This window comes from Lampetra fluviatilis, chromosome 29 (assembly GCF_964198595.1).
Source record: "Lampetra fluviatilis chromosome 29, kcLamFluv1.1, whole genome shotgun sequence".
Lineage (NCBI taxonomy): Eukaryota > Metazoa > Chordata > Hyperoartia > Petromyzontiformes > Petromyzontidae > Lampetra > Lampetra fluviatilis.
The window spans coordinates 615051-637886 of NC_136303.1; the positions used below are offsets into that span (position 1 = coordinate 615051).

A 22836-nucleotide genomic window follows, 5' to 3' on the forward strand; every position below is an offset into this window, starting at 1 on the left:
AGAGCGTGGAGAGAGCGAGGAGAGAGCGTGGAGAGAGCGAGGAAAGAGCGGGGAGAGAGCGGGGAGAGAGCGAGGAGAGAGCGAGGAGAGAGCGTGGAGAGAGCGTGGAGAGAGCGGGGAGAGAGCGTGGAGAGAGCGGGGAGAGAGCGTGGAGAGAGCGTGGAGAGAGCGAGGAGAGAGCGTGGAGAGAGCGAGGAGAGAGCGGGGAGAGAGCGGGGAGAGAGCGTGGAGAGAGCGGGGAGAGAGCGGGGAGAGAGCGTGGAGAGAGCGGGGAGAGAGCGGGGAGAGAGCGAGGAGAGAGCGGGGAGAGAGCGTGGAGAGAGCGTGGAGAGAGCGAGGAGAGAGCGTGGAGAGAGCGAGGAGAGAGCGGGGAGAGAGCGGGGAGAGAGCGTGGAGAGAGCGGGGAGAGAGCAGGGAGAGAGCGTGGAGAGAGCGGGGAGAGAGCGGGGAGAGAGCGTGGAGGGAGCGTGGAGAGAGCGGGGAGAGAGCGGGGAGAGAGCGTGGAGAGAGCGTGGAGAGAGCGGGGAGGGAGCGGGGAGAGAGCGTGGAGAGAGCGGGGAGAGAGCGTGGAGAGAGCGGGGAGAGAGCGGGGAGAGAGCGTGGAGAGAGCGGGGAGAGTGCGGGGAGAGAGCGTGGAGAGAGCGGGGAGAGAGCGGGGAGAGAGCGTGGAGAGAGCGGGGAGAGAGCGTGGAGGGAGCGTGGAGAGAGCGGGGAGAGAGCGTGGAGAGAGCGGGGAGAGAGCGTGGAGGGAGCGTGGAGAGAGCGTGGAGGGAGCGTGGAGAGAGCGGGGAGAGAGCGTGGAGAGAGCGGGGAGAGAGCGTGGAGAGAGCGTGGAGAGAGCGTGGAGGGAGCGTGGAGAGAGCGGGGAGAGAGCGTGGAGGGAGCGTGGAGAGAGCGTGGAGGGAGCGTGGAGAGAGCGGGGAGAGAGCGTGGAGAGAGCGGGGAGAGAGCGTGGAGGGAGCGTGGAGAGAGCGGGGAGAGAGCGTGGAGAGAGCGTGGAGAGAGCGAGGAGGGAGCGAGGAGAGAGCGGGGAGAGAGCGTGGAGGGAGCGTGGAGAGAGCGGGGAGAGAGCGTGGAGAGAGCGGGGAGAGAGCGTGGAGGGAGCGTGGAGAGAGCGGGGAGAGAGCGTGGAGAGAGCGTGGAGAGAGCGTGGAGGGAGCGTGGAGAGAGCGTGGAGAGAGCGGGGAGAGAGCGTGGAGAGAGCGTGGAGAGAGCGAGGAGGGAGCGAGGAGAGAGCGAGGAGAGAGCGGCGAGAGAACGTGGAGAGAGCGTGGAGAGAGCGTGGAGAGAGCGTGGAGGGAGCGTGGAGAGAGTGTGGAGAGAGTGTGGAGAGAGCGTGGAGAGAGCGTGGAGGGAGCGTGGAGAGAGTGTGGAGAGAGCGAGGAGAGAGCGTGGAGAGAGCGTGGAGAGAGTGTGGAGAGAGTGTGGAGAGAGCGTGGAGAGAGCGTGGAGGGAGCGTGGAGAGAGTGTGGAGAGAGCGTGGAGAGAGCGTGGAGAGAGCGTGGAGAGAGTGTGGAGAGAGCGGGGAGGGAGCGTGGAGGGAGCGTGGAGAGCGCGTGGAGGGAGCGTGGAGAGAGCGTGGAGGGAGCGTGGAGAGAGTGTGGAGAGAGCGAGGAGAGAGCGTGGAGGGAGCGTGGAGGGAGCGTGGAGAGCGCGTGGAGGGAGCGTGGAGGGAGCGTGGAGGGAGCGTGGAGAGAGCGTGGAGGGAGCGTGGAGAGAGTGTGGAGGGAGCGTGGAGAGAGCGGGGAGGGAGCGTGGCGAGAGTGTGGAGAGAGCGTGGAGAGCGCGTGGAGGGAGCGTGGAGGGAGCGTGGAGGGAGCGTGGAGGGAGCGTGGAGAGAGCGTGGAGGGAGCGTGGAGAGCGCGTGGAGGGAGCGGGGAGAGAGCGTGGAGGGAGCGTGGCGAGAGTGTGGAGAGAGCGTGGAGAGCGCGTGGAGGGAGCGGGGAGAGAGCGTGGAGGGAGCGTGGCGAGAGTGTGGAGAGAGCGTGGAGAGCGCGTGGAGGGAGCGTGGAGGGAGCGTGGAGAGCGCGTGGAGGGAGCGTGGAGGGAGCGTGGAGGGAGCGTGGAGAGAGCGTGGAGGGAGCGTGGAGAGAGTGTGGAGGGAGCGTGGAGAGAGCGTGGAGGGAGCGTGGAGAGAGCGGGGAGGGAGCGTGGAGAGAGCGTGGAGGGAGCGTGGAGGGAGCGTGGAGAGAGCGTGGAGAGAGCGTGGAGGGAGCGGGGAGGGAGCGTGGAGGGAGCGTGGAGAGAGCGTGGAGGGAGCGTGGAGAGAGCGGGGAGGGAGCGTGGAGAGAGCGTGGAGGGAGCGTGGAGAGAGCGTGGAGAGAGCGTGGAGAGAGCGGGGAGGGAGCGTGGAGGGAGCGTGGAGAGAGCGTGGAGGGAGCGTGGAGAGAGCGGGGAGGGAGCGTGGAGGGAGCGTGGAGAGAGCGTGGAGGGAGCGAGGAGAGAGCGTGGAGAGAGCGTGGAGGGAGCGTGGAGAGAGCGGGGAGGGAGCGTGGAGGGAGCGTGGAGAGAGCGTGGAGGGAGCGTGGAGGGAGCGTGGAGGGAGCGTGGAGGGAGCGTGGAGAGCGCGTGGAGAGAGCGTGGAGGGAGCGTGGAGAGAGCGGGGAGGGAGCGTGGAGGGAGCGTGGAGAGAGCGTGGAGGGAGCGTGGAGAGCGCGTGGAGAGAGCGTGGAGGGAGCGTGGAGAGAGCGTGGAGGGAGCGTGGAGGGAGCGTGGAGAGAGCGTGGAGGGACCGTGGAGAGAGCGTGGAGGGAGCGTGGAGGGAGCGGGGAGGGAGCGTGGAGGGAGCGTGGAGAGAGCGGGGAGGGAGCGTGGAGAGAGCGGGGAGGGAGCGTGGAGAGAGCGTGGAGGGAGCGTGGAGGGAGCGTGGAGAGAGCGGGGAGGGAGCGTGGAGAGAGCGTGGAGAGAGCGGGGAGAGAGCGGGGAGGGAGCGTGGAGGGAGCGTGGAGAGAGTGGCGACACTGGCGGAGGCTTCGCGCGCCGATTCGGGCTCCGTGTCTGCTCGCCGAAGCGTTAATTGATGACATTTTCGCTCGCGCCTCGCAGTAATTAGCTTCCTGACATGGCCCGTCACGTCTCCACGGCAACCATCGCTACACGGGAGGCGGGAAGGGTGGGGGGGTCATTACCACGCGTCAAGCTGACGCCCCCTCACCCTCCTTTAATTCGTTCTGAATATCTCCGGAATTCGTTCTGAATATCTCCGGAATTCGTTCTGAATATCTCCGGAATTCGTTATGAATATCTCCAGAATACGTTCTGAATATCTCCAGCAGAGGCTCAAGATCAGCCTCTGCGGAGGAGGCTCCTGAAGGACGCTGCTGGGCAGTTGGAGGCAGTCGCCCTCTAACAACAGCGGAGGGCAGAGGAGAGACGCTCACAACAACGGGCGGAATGCCAGGCAGCTAAAATGCAGCAATTTGACACAGTGGAGTGCACGGGCGGTACATCTGCCAGTCATCTCAGTCAGTCAACCCACGACACCTCGGTCTGTCCCCTGACCTCCTGCCAGCGAGTCTTCCACAGTTCACGTGGCCTCAAAGCGCACCAAGCCTGGCACAAGCCCCGTGGTGACATCACCGCCACTTAGTGGTGAATGGCGGCGGTTGGCTTGCGTGGGTGCACGTGGATGCACGTGGGGCCACGTGGGTGTGGGTGTCTGTGGTGGGGGAGCGGAGGCACGGCGGGTAGCGCACTGCGCTACGAATCTGCTGACCCAAGTTTGAATTACTGCTCATGAATATTTGAACCGGTCCAAGGCCTTCTCTAGGACGAATCAGAGATTTAAAAAAACGGCCGGGCGTGGTGGCGGCCACCCACCCTAAATCGGTGCACACTAACACCATCTGCCCCAACGGTGTTTAAAACTCTACACAAGGATCTTTGTCTGGCGTGTGGTGCCTGTACGGGGTGCGTTCGTGTCCGGCTTTAATAGCTGCTCGCTAAGAGCACTTGCCCCCGCAGTCTATGTGTAAGGCTGTATGGCTGATCTTTATCTCGTGCGCGTGTCTGTGTGTGTGTTCCGGATAGAAGACGGGTTTGAGATCATCACTGGAAATGCCACTCTGCTTCGGTGAGTGGTGCACACGCGCCCACTGACACAGAGATCCCCTCGTGCACCCTGTTGGGGCGAGTGCTGTGCACGACGAGCACGTGAGGAGACGGGGCGTGAGGGAGTGGGTGGCCACCACCACGCCCGGCCGCCTTTGTCTCCCCAGTGCTGATGTTCAGACATTGCACTCGCCACTCATTTGAGGTAGAGTCGACCTGTGGGAGGCCCAGAACGGGTCCACATGTGTCACCAATGTTGGCTGTGAACAGAAATCGGCCTTGGGTTGCCGGGTTCGAAGCGCAGTGTGCTAACCACTGCACCACCGTTCCCCACGTGCACACACACACACTCAGCGCATACACACACACACACACGAGTAACAAAGAGCCGCACACACATGCGTGTGGCTGATGGGATGCGTAAAATAATATTACACATTTTGACGTTTCTGTTCGTGTTTGTATTCCCCACAGCGACGCTAATGATTACCCTGCGGCGTGTAACACAGAGCCCCGTGTGGAGCTAAGATCCGCGGCTCACAGAGAGGGGGGTACTCGCCTATTGCACCTGGCCGATCGGCAAGCGCTGCTTCAAGCGAGCCCGACTCTGCTGATGAGGCACTGAATGTCGAAACCGGCCCAGAGGTTTTTGCTCGCGTTGAGCCGACGATGCTGAAATGTTCGCGCTCCCAGGAGGCTGTGCGGTTGCTGATGGCACGTTGGGGGGGCGGAGATGTTTATTTATTTACATGGAGGGACGGATTTGTTCGTGAAGGTCGCGAGACGGGCTTCGTGTCTGCTGATTCACGTCGCTCTGTTAAGAAGCATCGCACACAGCTTCACGCGGACACAACAACAACAACCGCCATTCGCCACTCAGTGGCGGTGACGTCACCACAACGCTTGTGCCAGGCTATGTGCACGTTGAGGCCACGTGAAGTGTCGAACGCCCGCTGGCAGGAGGTCACGGGGCAGACCCAGGTGACACGGGTCGACTGACTGAGACGACTGGCCGATGCACCACCTTTGTCCCCTACTGTGCCAACTTGCTGTGCTTTAGCACCCGGCGTTCCGCTCGTTGTTGTGAGCGTCGCTCCTCCGCCCTCCGCTGATGTTGGAGGGCGACTGCCTCCAACTGCCCGGTAGCAGCGTCCTTCACGAGCCTCCTCCACAGAGGCCGATCTTGACACCGCAAGTCCACTCAGCTCCACATCCTCCTCTACCACATCACTCCATCTCTTATCTAGCCCGTGCCGCGTCCGTTTAGCCCCCTCTATTCGGCCGAACAAAAGCTGTGTGGGTATGCGGTGGCTGGGCATGCGGGCTACATCACCCAGCCAACGCAGCCTTGCCTGCCGGAGGAGCTCACCGATGTCCAGATCTTTAAAGGATTTGTGAGCTCCTCACACAATCCAGCCTGGGTAAACTCAGGATGGATCGTAGGCAGGCCAGCCTAAATGTTTCTAACCGGCGAAGATGTTCCATTAGGGGGGTCCACGTTTCGCAAGCATAGAGAAGGGAGGGAATGACTGTGGCCGAGAAGACCTGACGCACACAAACACACACACGCATGCACACACACAAACACGCACACGCATGCACACACACACAAAAACACACACGCACACACGCATGCACACACACATAAACACGCACACAAAAGAAAAAGACAAAGATCTCCCATATAGCCTTAACAGACTGTAGAGGCAAGTGCTGTTAGCGAGCACCTATGAAGGCGCAACGGTACACGAAGGGGTGGGTGGCCAGCACCACGCCAGGCCGCCTTTGTCTCTCCAGTGGCGATGTTTACACACCGCACCAGGTACTCATTTGAGGCTGAGTCGACCTAGGGGAGGCCCAGGACCGGTTCAGATAATCGCCACTGGTGTTGGCCGTGAGCGGGAATCGAACTCGGGTCGCCGGGTTCATAGCGCAGCACGCTAACCGCTACACTATCGCTCCCCACGCACACACACAAACACGCACACACACCCACGCATGCACACACACAAACACGCACACACACCCATGCATGCACACACACAAACACGCACACACACAAACACTCACGCACATACGCACGCACATGCACGCATACGCACACACGCGCATACGCACACACACACAAACACACGCACACACACAAACACGCACATGCACACACACACGCACGCACATGCACGCATACGCACACGCGCGCATACGCACACACACACACAAACACACGCACACACACAAACACGCACATGCACGCACACACAAACACGCACACACGCGCATACGCACACACACGCACGCACACACAAACACACACAAACACACACACGCACGCACATACACGCATACGCCAACACGCGCACACACGCACACAGTTGCATACAAACCAATACACACACTTTCACACACGCACGTACGCTATTAACACGAAAATCCACCGATATGAATGATTTTATGTATGACCGTATAAATTGCAACCCTGCAATACATTAAAATCCGGCCGGGTTGAATTTATGTGTCTATTTACGGGAGCCGGGCTAGTTATTTATTTATTTTGGATCTTTATTTATTTAGGGGCTGCTTATTTATTTATATATTTTCTCCACCTCTGTCTTTGTGACCGTGCCGATCATCACCCGTCTCCGTGGCGAGAGCCTTGCCTGGGGTACGGGCGAATCGGGGAGACTGCCCGGGGCCCCGCGCTTTGGGGGGGGGGGGCGCGCTTCGACGTCGCGGTGTCAGATGTCATACTTCCGGTTTAGTTTGAAGGAGTCGGGGTGGGGGGGGGGCACATGGGGTGATTTCCCAGGGCCCTGGAGCCTGTCCATGCGAGCCCGTTCATGTCTCTGGCTCGCGCCCATCGCGGCGGCCTTGCACTGCGCATATTCACTGGGGGGCAGTGTTAATCAACAACCATTATCGTAACTTAATAATCATGTATTATTTAGGCGTGCAGGACAGCCACGCTGAGTACAAAGGCTCATTTTTAGGAGGCTCCAGATGCATTGAGGTGGGGGTTAATTTAAGACATTTTTCCACCAATTAAATGAGTCGTCCATGTACGTGCGGATGAAATCGGAGCACACGGAGAGAGCCCACGCTCCATCCCCGGACAGATGGAAACAGAAAAAGATAGCGATTAGTCCACATGTTGCTGTGCCGCCATCTCTGGCGAGCTCGGGTGTACGATGGCACCGCCTCGACTCATCCGGCCAGGGAGCTCCCCCAACATTCTTGCTGCGGCCATCCACCAAACCTCGCTGCCGTCTCCTCCTCGCACAGCGCTGGATCGCAGGCAGCAGCAGCAGCAGCAGCAGCGTGCAGCAGCAGCAGCGTGCAGCAGCAGCAGCGTGCAGCAGCAGCAGCGTGCAGCAGCAGCGTGCAGCGTGGCCACCACTTCCCTGCTACGAAGGAGGGAAGCCACGCGCGATTTCCCTTCTTCGTTCTCCGCGTCTCTCTCTCTCTCTCGTCCTCTCTATCACGCCTCGGTTCTGCACGAGGAGGTAACGAGCGAGATTTCTCTCCGTAGCCGTCCACGCCGTCGCGGATTCATTGTTCGCGTGAACGCCGCGGGGCTTCGCGCTCCGCGCCGCGCTGTTTATCGCGCTGCGGTCCCGCGCGCGTGGGGAGCGCGTCTGTCACCGCTTCACACCGACATCCCACCATTGCTCTGGGAGTCCATGCAACTCGCTATACCAATACATCCTCCAATATTATTACGATGCAATTTTTTTTATTTTTGTTGGATTTTTGTTTACGTCTTATTGTTCTGCTCCACTGCGCTGTGGCCCAGCGGTTAGCGCGCTGTGCTACGAAGCCGGCGACACGAATTCGATTCCCGCTCACGGCCCAACTCTCCCACCTCTCCCCTCTCATCTCACTCTACTCCCCTCCACGCACTCTCCCACCTCTCATCTCACTCTACTCCCCTCCACGCACTCTCCCACCTCTCATCTCACTCTACTCCCCTCCACGCACTCTCCGACCTCTCCTCTCTCATCTCACTCTACTCCCCTCCACGCACTCGCCCACCTCTCATCTCACTCCACTCCCCTCCACGCACTCTCCGACTTCTCCCCTCTCATCTCCCTCCACTCCCCTCCACGCACTCTCCCACTTCTCCCCTCTAATCTCACTCTACTCCCCTCCACGCACTCTCCCACCTCTCATCTCATTCCACTCCCTTCCACGCACTCTCCGACTTCTCCCCTCTCATCTCCCTCCACTCCCCTCCACGCACTCTCCCACTTCTCCCCTCTAATCTCACTCTACTTTCCGCCACGCGCTCTCCACTCCAGCCACCAAGGCGTTTTGTGGAGACCCTCAGAAAACTTCGGTTGAATTCGAGGTCTCTTCTGCTGCTGCCCCCCGATAATTACAGAGCTCACGACCCCCGGGTGTAGATCTCACGACCCCCCGACCGTCCACCCTCTCGACGTTCCCCTCCGCTCCTCTGCCCGTGACCGCGGCCGCCTGCGTCGCTTGGAGCGAAGGCGCCGAGTGATTCCGTGCGAGGTCTCGAGATGGGGTCCCATTGAGACGCCGCTTGTGGCTCGCGGCCTTGTCGTGTTTGTTGCCTGCGCTATGAACCCGGTGACCCGAGTTGAATTCCCGTTCACGACGAACAATGAATATTCCCTGGGAGACAAAGGCGGGCGGGCGGGCGTGGTCTTAGGCACCCACCCACCCCTCGTGCGCCTGTGCCGACCTTCGTTGGTGCTCGCTAACTCCGGGCAGCCTGTTGAAGGCTACGCGGGGGTCTTTGTTCTCCGGCGAGCGCAGACAGAAGTTCGAGGAGAGTTACGTCCCCGGCAGTCGGAGTCAGCGCCAGTCGGAGACGGCGCCAACGCGAAAAACACCGCGGCGATTATCGCGCCGCGAGCAGCCGCGCTCCGCTACGTGCAGATTGAGCGGCTGCAGATTTAGTGGCGCGCGCTGGGGGAGCGATATCGGGGGAGCGGTGGGGGAGCAGTGGGGAGTGGTCGAGGGGGAGTGGTGGGGGAGCAGTGGGGAGTGGTCGAGGGGGAGTGGTGGGGGAGCAGTGGGGAGTGGTCGAGGGGGAGTGGTGGGGGAGCAGTGGGGAGTGGTCGAGGGGGAGTGGTGGGGGAGCAGTGGGGAGTGGTCGAGGGGGAGTGGTGGGGGAGCAGTGGGGAGTGATCGAGGGGGAGTGGTGGGGGAGCAGTGGGGAGTGATCGAGGGGGAGTGGTGGGGGAGCAGTGGGGAGTGATCGAGGGGGAGTGGTGGGGGAGCAGTGGGGAGTGGTCGAGGGGGAGTGGTGGGGGAGCAGTGGGGAGTGATCGAGGGGGAGTGGTGGGGGAGCAGTGGGGAGTGGTCGAGGGGGAGTGGTGGGGGAGCAGTGGGGAGTGATCGAGGGGGAGTGGTGGGGGAGCAGTGGGGAGTGATCGAGGGGGAGTGGTGGGGGAGCAGTGGGGAGTGGTCGAGGGGGAGTGGTGGGGGAGCAGTGGGGAGTGGTCGAGGGGGAGTGGTGGGGGAGCAGTGGGGAGTGGTCGAGGGGGAGTGGTGGGGGAGCAGTGGGGAGTGGTCGAGGGGGAGTGGTGGGGGAGCAGTGGGGAGTGGTCGAGGGGGAGTGGTGGGGGAGCAGTGGGGAGTGGTCGAGGGGGAGTGGTGGGGGAGCAGTGGGGAGTGGTCGAGGGGGAGTGGTGGGGGAGCAGTGGGGAGTGGTCGAGGGGGAGTGGTGGGGGAGCAGTGGGGAGTGATCGAGGGGGAGTAGTGGGGGAGCAGTGGGGAGTGATCGAGGGGGAGTGGTGGGGGAGCAGTGGGGAGTGATCGAGGGGGAGTGGTGGGGGAGCAGTGGGGAGTGATCGAGGGGGAGTGGTGGGGGAGAGCGGTGAGCATTCCTCACGGAGACCTCCCGCCTGCCCCTCGCCCGTAGCGAGGGGCAGGCGGGGGGGGGGGGCTCCCTAATTACAGGCGCGGAGATTTGCAGCTCAATTAGCGATGCCTGATTACTGCCTTGATTGGACGCGCTAACTCAGCCGCGGTATGCACGCAATTACATCGGAGTCGCTTTCCTCACACATGGCTTCTGTTTAACCTCGAGCCGGAGGCTGGCGGATCACCGAGGCTTCGAGGTTTTCATTTGGGCGGCCCTCGTCGCAATTAACGAGGCAGCCACGCGAGACGGCGCGGGGAGGGCTTTTATTTATTTATTTCTCCCAAACGTGGAGAGTGAGGTGAGCCGCGGATGGGAGAGGAGCGGAGGAACGGGAGCAGACGGGCCACGAGAGATGATGGGCAGGGAGGCAGGAGGGAGAGGCTGCGTCAGGGATGCGACATTCCTGCTGATGCTGCTGCACGTGGGAGGGGCGGCGGCGGCGGCGTGCGCCTACACGGCGGGCGGTGGGGGAGAGCGGCGGGGTTCCGGGGTGGCCGCACAGAGGGTCACGTGGTTTGCGGGAGGCTCGTGCTGGTGCCGCTCGAGAGATGTTTGCACGTTCTGGGTTCTGTGCGCGGCTGTGGAAGTCCCGCGGGTCTCTCGTTTCAAGGCGACGCAAGGGGCTCTGCGTGTCCGTGAGCTCGCGCGCGTGTCCCTATGTGGGAGCGATGCTCACAACAACGAGCGGAGCGCCGGGTGGCTAAAGCACAGCAAGTTGGTACAGTAGGGGGCACAGGTGGTGCATCAGCCAGTCATCTCGGTCAGTCGACCCGTGGCACCTGCTGGGTCTGCCCCGTGACCTCCTGCCAGCGGGCGTTCGACACTTCACGTGGCCTCAAGGTGCACATGGCCTGGCACAAGCGTCGTGGTGACGTCACCGCCACTTAGTGGCGAATGGCGGTTGTTGTTGTTGTCTCGTGGTGCGGGGAGCGAGCGAGGGAGGGAGGGAGCGAGCTCGTGCCTCTGAGAGATAACGGCGGCGAAGGAGGACGAATAAGATGGAAGCTCATTGCCGTGCCCCACTACACAACAACAACAACAGCAGCAGCAGCGCCTCCCACCCCCATTGCCATTCGAGCACCTCATTTACCCTCACCTCGTAATTGAGCGCGCGTGTGCGCGCGTGGGCGCGCTTGCAAATGTGTGTATTGAGTGTGTGTGAGTCGTTGGAGTGTGTGTGTGTGAGTCGTTGATGTGTGTGAGTCGTTGGAGAGTGTGTGTGTGAGTCGGTGTGTGAGAGTGTGTGTGTGTCGTTGGAGAGTGTGTGTGAGTCGGTGTGTGAGTCGTTGATGTGTGTGAGTCGTTGGGGAGTGTGTGTGTGAGTCGTTGGAGTGTGTGTGTGTGAGTCGTTGATGTGTGTGAGTCGTTAGAGAGACTGTGTGTGTGTGAGTCGGTGTGTGTGAGTCGTTAGAGAGTGTGCGTAAGTCGTTGGAGAGAGTGTGTGTGAGGTGGTGTGTGTGAGTCGTTGGAGAGAGTGTGTGTGTGAGTCGTTGGAGAGTGTATGTTAGTCGTTGGAGAGAGTGTGTGTGAGTCGGTGTGTGTGAGTCGGTGTGTGTGAGTCGGTGTGTGTGAGTCGGTGTGTGTGTGAGTCGTTGGCGTCTTCGTCCGTGCGTATGGAAATGCGTGCGTCCGGGAGCGACAGTGTAGCGGTTAGCGCGCTCTCTGCGAATCCGGCGATTTAAGTTCAATTCCCGCTCACGGCCAACAGTGACAATGATCTGACCTGGTCATGGGCGTGCGTGAGGTCGACACAGCCTCAAATTGTTACCTGGTGCGGTGTGAAAATATTAATAAGGTGCAGACAGAGGCGGTCGGGCGTGGTCCTGGCCACCCACCCCCTCATGTGCCGTGACGGCCTTCATAGGTGCTGCTCGCTAACAGCACTTGCCCCATGTTGTTGATTTGGAGTTTGCGTCTCTCTCTCTCTCCCCGTGGTCGCGTGGATTTTTGTCCGGGTCCTCCGGCTTGTCCCCTCCACACGTGTCTCGAGTAGTCGCCTGCTATACAGTCCCACGTGACAAGTCACTTCGTTGGCCTATCGCTTGTGGCCAAGTCGATTTGCAAAATAGCTTCATAGCTCAGTGGGCCTTACCTGGTGAAATAAAAACAACGTTTACTTTTAGTTTCGGGAACAGCGACAGAATGCAAGGGGCCCTCGTCCAGGGCCGATGTGAGTGGCGCCTCCTTGAGCCGCTGCACGACCCCCTTGGCTGCAAGTTGAACTCGGCTCCAGCGCGGCTCATTCTGTGGCTCCTTCTGTGGCTGCGTGAGACGCCCGCGGCGTGGAGCTCGGGAGGGCGGGGGCAGGGCAAGGCCTGGGGGGGGGGTATCGGGTTCGTCCTTGAGCTCAGACTGATGCTGCTGCTGTGCTTCATACCGCTCCGCTTGTGGGCACGAACGTGGAAAGCACAGGAGTTAAACGGGGCCTCTGGTGAGGCGGTGGAGGGCGATGGCGAGGGATGTCGCTCGTTACGGGAGAGTTGCAGGTCAGCGAGGCCGCTCGTGCCGACTGCTGCTGCAGCTGCTGCTGCAGCTGCTGCTGCTGTTGCAGCTGCTGCTGCGCCTCGCGTGCGGGAGTGCGCGGGACGTCGGCGGCGTTGTCGGCTGGGCGCAAGCGAAACACAGGGGCCCGATTGCGGCATCAGCGTCTCATCAGCGGTGTCGGGCCCATGGAAGAGCCCACGTGGCCCGCAGCGCCGCGCGATGCGGGCCACTGGGGTACACGCACGCTCACAGACACGGAGAGGGGGGGGGGGCAGGGGGACGGAGGGGGGGCAGGGGGCTTGGGTGGAGCAGTACCGAGACTCGAGCCAAGAGTCTCATTGCGGACAGAGACTCGCGCTTGCTGGCTGCGTGGTCACCTCCCACTGAACTCTCGCAACCCTTGCTTGACCTCGTGACCCACCTGCGTGACACCGTACTGCCCCCCTCCCCACCGTGCAGGAGCCTGTGCGGGTGCTGCGTGGGAGAGGAGGAGACGGCGCTGTGCGTCTCCCTGCTGCAGCTGCTGCAAGCGGCCTGCCAGGACGACGGTGGGGCAGGAGTCCGCGACGCACGCGCTCACACGGGCAAGCGCACACCCCGCGTGCCGCACACTCAGGAACGCACACGCACGAGAATGCAACCCACTCGCTCGCTCGCACACAGCCGTCGTGCTGCCTGTGCTATCGTCTCGTTCCGTACTGTGTTCAACCACCGCACTGAAGGTCACAAAACTACCCTCACTTGGTAGTAGGTTTTTACCCTTTAAACTGGTACAAAACTGACACCCTCACTCACTCACCTACTCACACACTCGCTCACCACATTGCAGGTCACAACAACACACTCACTCAACAAATACTGTGATGACGGTGCTGTTTGTTGCTGACCGCTTGACGCTTTGGGCCTCTGGGCCCGTGCACGGGAAGAACACCAAACAACAAAAGACTCTCACCGACAAACGACCACTCCGGAATTGACGACTCTCGATCTGCAGTGTTGGGGGAAATCACTCAAATTGTGAAGAAGTGGGGTCGCGCATATCGCGCGCGAGTGCACGGCCCATGCTCTAATTATCATCATCATCGTCAGCGGTTGTGTTTTGCCATCCAGAACAAAGCGAGTGTCCTGTTGCCCGGTGTTTGTTGCTCGATTGGTCTGTGTTGAGGTTTCACTCTCGGTAGAATTACAGGGGTGATGCTTTATCGCTTGTTTGAGACGTTAAGTGCAATTAAATGCGAGTTTATGTTTGGCTCGCGGGCGCGGAACGAATTTTGCAAGAAATTTAACCGTTTCTCTGCAGGATTCTTAATCGGTTTATTTCTGGTCGGATCACGCCTAGGAATAGAACGTCACTTTGTTTAACAACAGCCCTCCATCACCCAGCAACAGAGCGAGAGGTGAGCTGCGGTGGACACGGAACGATGCTAGGCTGTAATCTCCAGTGTATGAAAACTCGTTCGGACAAAATTTTCTGGCGCGCGGTATCATTACGGTCAATGCGCACACCGCAGCAATAACCAGGGTGGTCGCTGGATTCAAACCGTGAACCCAGTGCAAGTGAGCGGCGAGCGCGCCACCACCGCTAGCGGTCAATTCCGACCGTAGCCACGCGGAGCCGAACTCTCGACCCGCCAGGTGGGATGTGTCAGAGGTCATGCATATCTCCAATGACGATCGATCCGATGGTAACACCCACAGCCCAGGGGCGGTTTCTTCATTAGGGCGATTGGGCGACGCACCACCAATGTCATTCAACCACAGAGTCACGCTAGCCGTCACTGTGCAGCCTCTGGATATAGTCCAATCAGCGTCATGTCACGTTCTGTGGAGTACCGCCTCTTTTTGGGCGATTTCACTCCGGCTGAGAATCGCCCCGAGTGGCCCCATAGACTTACATTCAAAGATGTTTTTTTTCGAATGGGGGGCGCTGCAATGCATTCTCTATGGCTTCCTGGAGGGCTCGCCCTAACGTGCTTACGTCATCATACGTAAGCACGTTTCATCCAACAATATAATTTGTCGCCACCTAGTGGAATCTTTAATAAAATAAACTTGAGTGGATTGTATATTAATAGTGAGTATAGAAACAAACAAGATGTATTGTAAGAGTCACTTTATTTTTCATTAATATTAAAGAAGTGAAGTTGCCTTTACATGCTTAAGCTGTTAATGTATCCATTGCATGGGTGGACCTTATCCTTATCAATCATCCAGACATTTGCCCCCCCTGAGAGATTTTGCAGGAGCGGCCACTGCCACAGCCGTTAGCGAGCACCTATTAAGGCCCCTATGGCCCACGAGGGTGGCGGGGTGAACAGCACCACGCCCGGCAATCTTAGTCTGGGTTTAGGTTTGGTAGGGAAGGCCCGGGACTGGTTCAGAGATCACTCGCCACTCATGTTGGATGTGGCCGAACTCAGGTCGCTCGGTTCGTAGCGCGGTGCTCTAACCACTGCTCCCTACTACTCACACACCCAACACAGATACACCCTACACACAACACCCTACACACACACACAGCTGAGTTAGACCCATGCAGGTAGCTGCTGCTTGCGGTGGTGCTCGCTCTTGACCTGGCTGCGTCTCCGCTGCTGCCCCCCCCCGTCTCCCCGTCTCGACCCGCCGGCAGACGCCAGCGTGGGGCGGCTGCTGGCGAGCCTGCAGCGGCGCCGAGCCGCCACGGAGGCGGCGAGGAGGGCCGAGGAGGAGGAGGCGGCTGGGCGCGCTGCGCTCCACGCCGTGCGGCTGCTGCGGACGCTGAGCCAGACCGAGGCCGGTCGCGAGCAGCTGCTGGGGCAGTTCGACGTGGGCAGGTGAGGGCAGCAACATAAAGACAAAGGTACAGATGCCCCCCCCCGTATAGCCTGAACGGAATGTTGGGGCAAGTGTTGTTAGCGAACAGCACCGATGAAGGCCGGGACGGCACACGAGGGGGTGGGTGCCCGGCACCACGGTCCACGTCGCCGGCGTTGGGTTTCAGCTGGAATCAAACTCAGGAATCAAACTCAGGAATCAAACACTGCACCGCCGCTCCGCAGCAGCAACGCACACACACTCGTGAACTGACACACACACGCACACACATGCACACACACACGCACACACATGCACACACACACACGCCTGTCTCGCTCGCACCCACGTGCCCCGCACAACACGAGCTGTGGGCGAACAGAGCGGGCGGGGAAACCTTGACGGCCCCACTCACATCCAGACGAACCCCCGCACACTCGCACGAGCCACTGCACGTGCGTGTGAACCCACGTGCGAGTGAACCCACGTGCGAGTGAACCAACCACCGCGTGTGCGTACGGGATAAACATTGCGCAAGAACTCACGCGTGTCACCCCCGTGCCACCAAGGGGTTCGGTATCGGTGACCGCTCGGGTCGACACGGGCCCGCCGCTGTTCCCGTGCCCTTGTTATCGTTGCCTTATGCGCGTGCATGCATGTGTGCGTGAAGGTCTGTGTTTACGTGTGTGTATGTCTGCCTGCACGTACGTGTGTATGTCTGTGTATACGTCTGTGTGTGTACATACCTTTGCATGTGCGAACGGCGAGCGGTGGTTACAAGTGGAAAGCGCACTGCGCTACGAACCCGGCGACCCGAGTTCGATTCCCGCCCACGACTAAGAGCGGTTGTGGATATTTGAACTCGGTCCTTGGCCCCACAGGTCGACTCAGCGATAAAATGGGTGCCTTTAAACAACAGCACCGGGGGGACAAAGGCGGCCGGGAGTGATGTTGGTCACCCCGCCCCCACCTTCGCGTGCCGTGCTGACCTTCATGGTTGCTCGCAAGCAGCGCCTTAAATCATCGGTCTGCTCAAGGCTCCACTAGGGGGACCTCTGTCTTGGTGTGAGCCACTTTGCCATTAACATCCATCAGCGTTCGCCGGGGGCAGCGCGGGCAGCGCCCCCCTTAATATTCACGGGAGCAGCAGCGAGAGTCGGGGTCGGGGGGGGGGAGGGAGCCGGCCATTATCTCCGCGCGCTCCGCGATAACGGAGGCAAAATAATTCAGCTCGCGAAATGGAAGAAGTCGTTACGGGAGCGTTAACCCCCGGCACCTCGGCCCCAGCCCGCAACCCTCGCGGCCGGCTCCCGGGCAGGGGTGTGGAAGGGTCCCGATACCCATCAGGCCAAATTAATAAAGCAGCCCCCCCACCCCCCCGCCCAGAGCCCCACCGCACGGCTCGGCCTGCCGCCCACAGCGGCACCAGCCCCGCCTTTCAATCCCCTCCCCTTCTCATCCCACTCTCGACCCTGTCACCTCTCAACCTCATTTCCTGCTCACCTTCATCTCGTCGCTCAACTCTATCGCTTCTCCCCTCCTCCTCCTCTCTCGCAGCCCGACGACCATCTACCCTGTCTCCTCCCCTCTCAACCAACCTGTCCCCCCACTCCACCCTACCAACTCCCCCCTCACCCCCCACCAACTCCCCCCTCCCCTCTCCACCCCACCAACTCCCCCCTCCCCTCTCCACCCCACCAACTCCCCCCTCTCCTCTCCACCCCACCAACTCCCCCCTCCCCTCTCCACCCCACCAACTCCCCCCTCCCCTCTCCACCCCACCAACTCCCCCCTCCCCTCTCCACCCCCACCAACTCTCCCCTCCCCCCTCACCACCAACTCCCCCCTCCCCTCTCCACCCGACCAACTCCCCCTCCCCTCTCCACCCCCACCAATCGCGGTTATTTCCAAATTAATTATCGCGCTCATCTCACCACGTGGCGCCGTGAGCGCGCCGGCAGGCAGTGGCCCACGGACAGTGGCCATGGGCCCAGCGTCGGCAGAGGGGACAGAGGAGAGGGGAGAGGGGGGAGACGAGAGGAGAGAGGGGAGACAGGAGAAGGCGAATGAGAGAGGATGCGATGCTTGCTTTTAACGAGCAGTTGACACACTAACGTGCCGTTTCCTAATTGTATTTACAACAGGTGCGTGCATGTGGTAGTTGAGCAACGTGATGCATATGCTTACTGGGATGTGTACATCAACAATGACGATGCATTCAGTCAATATTCATTTTGCTAAAAAATGAGAGAGTGGAGACGGGAGAGTAGAGGGGTACGGGGGAGGGCATGAGAGAGCGCGTACTAACCTGGATTTGTTCGTCTCTGTTAAATGTTCGGGAGGGGAGGGGATGAGGCGAGGTGGGTAGAGGGGGGGGGGCAGTGGTGGAGGGGCTGGAAGAGTCGGTGGGGGGGGGGGGGCTCGGTATTCACGGCGCGCGCGTCTCGTCGCGTTTTGTCGAATTTGGTCGAGATTCGTCGCGGGGGTTGCACGGCGCTCCGCCAGGCTCATGCATAATGCATCCTCCATTAGATGTGTTATCGAACGCCGAGGCGAGGGGGGAGGCGACTTTAACCCCTTCCCCTGCCGCAAGCGTGGCCGTCACGGCCTGGCCCGGCCGGGCTCGGCGACGTCGGCGGCCGCTGCGCTCCCCCCCCCCCCCCGCTGCGCCCCCCCACCCTCCGCTGCGGTTCTTCGCCGTGGCCTCGGCGTGACATGGAGCGGGCGCTCGACACTTACACAACGGCGCTGTTCTCCCCATCTTCCTTTACCCCCACCACACACCGCCCTCCCGAATGTGCAACCGACGTTACGAGCGGCGGAGGATTAATTCAGACATCTCGGAGAGCAGTATGGGAGAACGGCCCGCGGAAGTTGATAGCACAGAGCTACGTCTGAGATCCCTTGGCGTGACCTCTGCTGCGCACAGTGGAGGGCGGCGCTCGTGATCGACGCGTGGCGGTCGAGCAGTTCGCTACATTCTCAGAGCTGGAATTTTGCCAAAATGCAGAGCCACAGACCCCATAACATTTAATGTTATGGGGTTTTCGTGCAGTTCTTTGTGACCGAGCTGAGACCATGAACTCACTACATTTGAGAACCCGGTTTAATCTCAACACCGTGCATGTGAGTCTGCGGGTCTCTGTGGAAGTCTACGGGTCTCTACGTGAACCTGAGGGTCTCGCGTAGAGACCCATAGACTTGAACCTGTGTACTCACATTGTAAATGTTGTGGCTTGGCTCTCCAACACACCGGTTAGTGCTGTACTCGTAACGAATTGGCACGCTCCGTTTACGTGGCAACCCTTACTAGTTGGCTATGTCGGGTGGTGGCGGGTCTAACGGCACATTTATATATTTTACGCGATCTAACCAAAAAAACTGCATTATGGACTGTGGGTCTCTGTGTACGTCACCGACGACGGGCTGAGACGAGCAAGTCGCGACACTGAGGCCCCGTGTCCCCGCGGTGACTGGTTGGGGCTGTTGCCCGCACTGGAGCTCGGGCACTTGGTGGGGCCGGCTCAGGGGCCTCCCAACTTTGAGGCGCCCCCCCTCCTCCCCCCCTGGCGCTCGCCTCACCGAGCCCGGGCGAGCGTGGAGGCGCTCGAATGAGACACGCGGCCGGAGAATCGGAGCGGTCATTCCTGGGGGGGGGGGGGGCGGCCTATCGGTGCCCTCTGACCTCTCGCGCCGTGGCCTGGGGAGACACGTCGTGTGTCACTGTCCGTGTGTGACCCTCATTGTGTGGGCAGCGGTGCTGTCGCCGTGAGGGAACTGCGCTTACGAACCAGGCGAACCGGGTTCGATTCCCGCACGCGGTCAACACCGGTGAGGGTAATCTGAACCAGTCCTGGCGCGAACCCGTAGGTCTACTCAGCCTCAAATGAGTACCTTGTGCGGTGTGTAAACATCGCCAATGGGGAGACAAAGGCGGTAGTGCGTGGTGTTGGCCAAGCAACCCCTTCGTGTGCCGTGGCGGCCTTCATAGGTCCTCCTAACAGCACTTGCCCCGAAAGTCTGCAAAGGCTATACGGGGGTCTTTTTCTTTGTCCCTGCTCATGTGTGTCCTGTGCTGAGCGCACTGCGATCCGAACCTGGCAAACCGAGTTTGATCCGGCTCACGACCAATAACAGTGGCGAATATCCAAATCCCCTAGATCGACTCAGCCTTCAGCGATTACATGATGCAGTGTAAATATCAGCACTGGGAAGACAAAGATGGCCGGGGGCGTGGTACTGGCCTAAGCACCTTCTCGTGTGTTCTGCTCTTGAACACAGCACTTGCCCCGCCAGCCTGAAGTGGGCTACGCGCGGGATCTCTGTGTGCTCGTGTCCCGACATGCGCGCGTGTGCATTTCCGCACGACCGCGATTCTGAACGTACATTTGAGGCTCCCTGAATATCTTCTAAATCACTGCAATAGTCATGAGGTGGCGTCTTAGTTGGGCAGAGTGTGTGCCCAATTAGCACTTTAATTCAGAGGGAAATAATTTGTTCGCATTTCGCTATTAGAGAGAATTGCTCATAAATTCCGCGCCTGTGTCGGGGCGAACGGAGACAAAACGGCGGAGTCATCCACGCAGTGCTAGTAATGATGATGATGATGGCGTCGTCACAACGCATAACTCTATAACTCTGCGCCACCGCGGTGTTCGCTCTTCGAGAACGTCGAGAACGATGAGCGGCGGCGGTGCGGAGCCGGCGCGCTACCGACGTGTGCCCAAGCTCTGCGCTCCTCGACATGGGGAGGCGTTATCAGCCGAGCGGGTGCCCGTGTGCCTGCCCCGAGCGCCGCGCGGCTGCACGCATCTCGCCGAGGGAACGGGGAGAGGGAAGGGAGATGCAAGAGGGGGAGACTTCGGGGCCCAGGGAGAGCGGCGGGAGAGGACACAAGGAGAGTACAAAGCCAAACGTGGTCGGTGGTGGTGGCGGTGGTGGTGGAGACGGAGCCAGAGTTTAACGGAGATGGGGATAAAGAGACGGGGATGAGTGAGACACGAGGATACAGGGATAGAAGGAGATGAGTGGAGAGACACGGAGAGACAGATATTGCAGCACAGGCGTGCAGAGAGCGCCGGAGACGGAGAGAAGACAATGTGAATAACGAGGGAGACACACGGAGGTCGAGCAGCGCAGACGAAGACACAGAGCCAGGGAGACAGAAATAGGGACAGAGACAGAAGCAGGGAGAGACAGAGGGGGAGAGATGGAGAGACAGGGAGACAGGGAGACAGACACAGGGAGACAGAAACAGGGAGACAGGGAGACCGAGACGGAGACAGAGAGACAAAGAGACAGGGAGACAGAGACAGGGAGACAGAGACAGGGAGACAGAGTCAGTGACAGGCTGCTGAGGCGAGCCAACGAGCGGCCCGCTGAGGGACGGATGCCCCAGCGCGCTACGTGTGCCGGGTCTCAATGCGACTCCTCCAGGGGTGGGGGTGGAGGGGTGGGGGTGGAGGGGGGGCGCGGGCTGCCAAGCCTCGAATCGTCTCGTCGGCTGGGACATGCACTGCCCCTTGGACGGTCTCCCCGAGTCTCTGTCTCTATTTGTCTCTCGTTGTCTCCCTGTGAGTCTCATCGTGTATCTGTCTCCATATGGCTGTCCTTTGTCTCTCTCTCTCTGGGTAGTAACTCATTGTCTCTCTGAGTAGTAACTCATTGTACCTCTGAGTAGTAACTCATTGTGTCTCTGGGTGTTTGTTTCAATTATTCTCCTTGCATCGCCATTACAGACACGACGCAGCTTTTCAAACCTCGCGCCGCCGCGTGTTCGCTGTAGCATCCGATTGCTATTGCGCAACTGCCCCCCCCCGCACCAGCCCCCCCCAGCCCCCCCCCCGCCCCGTGTGCTGTCTCGGGCACCATACGGGGACGCGGCGAGCCCCGCCGAGGCGAGCAGTGGGGGGGGGGGGGGGGGGGGGAGACGCGGCTCCTGCGGGGGGAGCCGTGCCGCGTACGATCTGCGTACAGCGCTCAGATTTGTTGTCGGATGTTTCTGTCATCATCGTCGTCGTCGTCGTCATCGTCGTCGTCGTTGTTGTTGTTGTCATTGTTGACGCCTTCACCGAGTCTCGCGACTCTCTCTCCGAAGGGTGCTGCCAAGTCTTCACAGTCGGGGTGGGGGGGGGGGATGGTGATGGATGTTGCTGTATGCGATGCCAGTCGAGTGATTTGTCGTGGAGTTTCGTCTTACCATTGGAACCGTGACGCCGGCACACACGATGGCCCACTCTTGCGAGCGACGTCACGGGATCTGTAAGCGGCCACTGCGAGCGAAGCAGACGACGCGTGGGTAGTATCTTTGCGGTAATTACTCCACCACCGCGGTGCTGACCGGGGCTGCCGCTGGAGCCGAACCGGGAAGCCGCTGCCACGAGGCCGCAGCGCAGCCCGTGACGCGGGGCCGGCAACCCGCGGCTCTCCGAGGACCGCTTCGTGACGCGTTGTTCGTGGAGGACCACCGTCTCGCGTGCACCACGCGGCGCATTGCGGCTCGTGAAATATCGAGAGTTTTTATTACCGAATTCTACGGGAAAAATGTCTCTTCTTGTGATTTGGGTTGGCGACCCCTGCCCCGACGAGGCGTGAACCCACGCGGGGATTTTGCTTCAGTCTGAGAGCTCTCAGTCGTGTGCGCCACCCACACCATGCACACGGAATCTGAATATGTAGTTCTACTGTAGGAATCCGATGAGCTATGAAGCTCTTTTTTTACAGGCGTCCAGAGCACACACTCTCAACACACAGTGCACGCACACACACTCAGTGTACTCATACACACACAGCACGTACAGAGCACACACTCTCAACACACAGTGCACGCACACACACTCAGTGTACACACACACTAAGTGTACACGGCACACACGGCACGCTCGCAGGCTGACAGTTGAATTCTCGCGTCCCTCAACAGACAGAGGCGGCGTTGGTGTCGGTGTTGCATCTCGGCCTACAACTGCAGTGGACAGCGAAGCGATACAACGAAGCGATTCAACGAAGCCACCCCCCTCACCCCGTCCCCCCCCCTCACCCCGTGCTCCCCCCGTGCCCGCCAGGCTGCTGAGCGCTGTGGCGAGCACGCCGAGCGTGCCGGCCTCCCTGCCCCTCGACGTCATCACGCAGCTCGGCACGCACCCACGGTAACGCACCCATAGTAACGCACCCATGGTAACGCACCCACGGTAACGCACCCACGGTAAAGCACCCACGGTAACGCACACACTGTAACGCATCCATGGTAACGCACACGGTAACGCACGCCGGGACACTCACCGTCGTCATCATCAGCAGCCGTGATCGATCCACTCCCCAAGCCGTTGCTACCTGTTCACGATGTCCCGCGAAGCACCAATCCAGTCGGTGGCGCGGAGACGTTCAAGCCGTCGAACGTCCTGGGGTGGCCGGGTGTCAGAAGAAAGTCTGTCTCTATAGCCCCCACACCCCCCTTCACCACAATCGATTGCGAAAATTGGGATTTTGACCCCGGTCAAAAATATATTACCCGAGTTGAGCGGCGGAACAGTGATTAGCGCGCTGCGCTATTCACTCCAAACACTCACTTCTGTCGAAGCCCCTCGGTCAACCTTCACTGACTGGCAGCTCGCGCCGTC

The 22836-nt window shown here is 60.4% G+C and overlaps 1 protein-coding gene across 1 annotated transcript in view; it reads left to right on the forward strand.

The window, feature by feature from the left end:
- The window catches only part of LOC144942913 (tetratricopeptide repeat protein 12-like), a 195689-nt gene that overhangs the window by 53260 nt on the left and 119593 nt on the right, over positions 1–22836 (forward strand). The window contains 4 exon segments of the mRNA XM_078869931.1: positions 4018–4072; positions 12887–12975; positions 15057–15240; positions 22282–22365. Of these exon segments, the coding sequence (XP_078726057.1) occupies positions 4018–4072; positions 12887–12975; positions 15057–15240; positions 22282–22365 (412 nt within the window).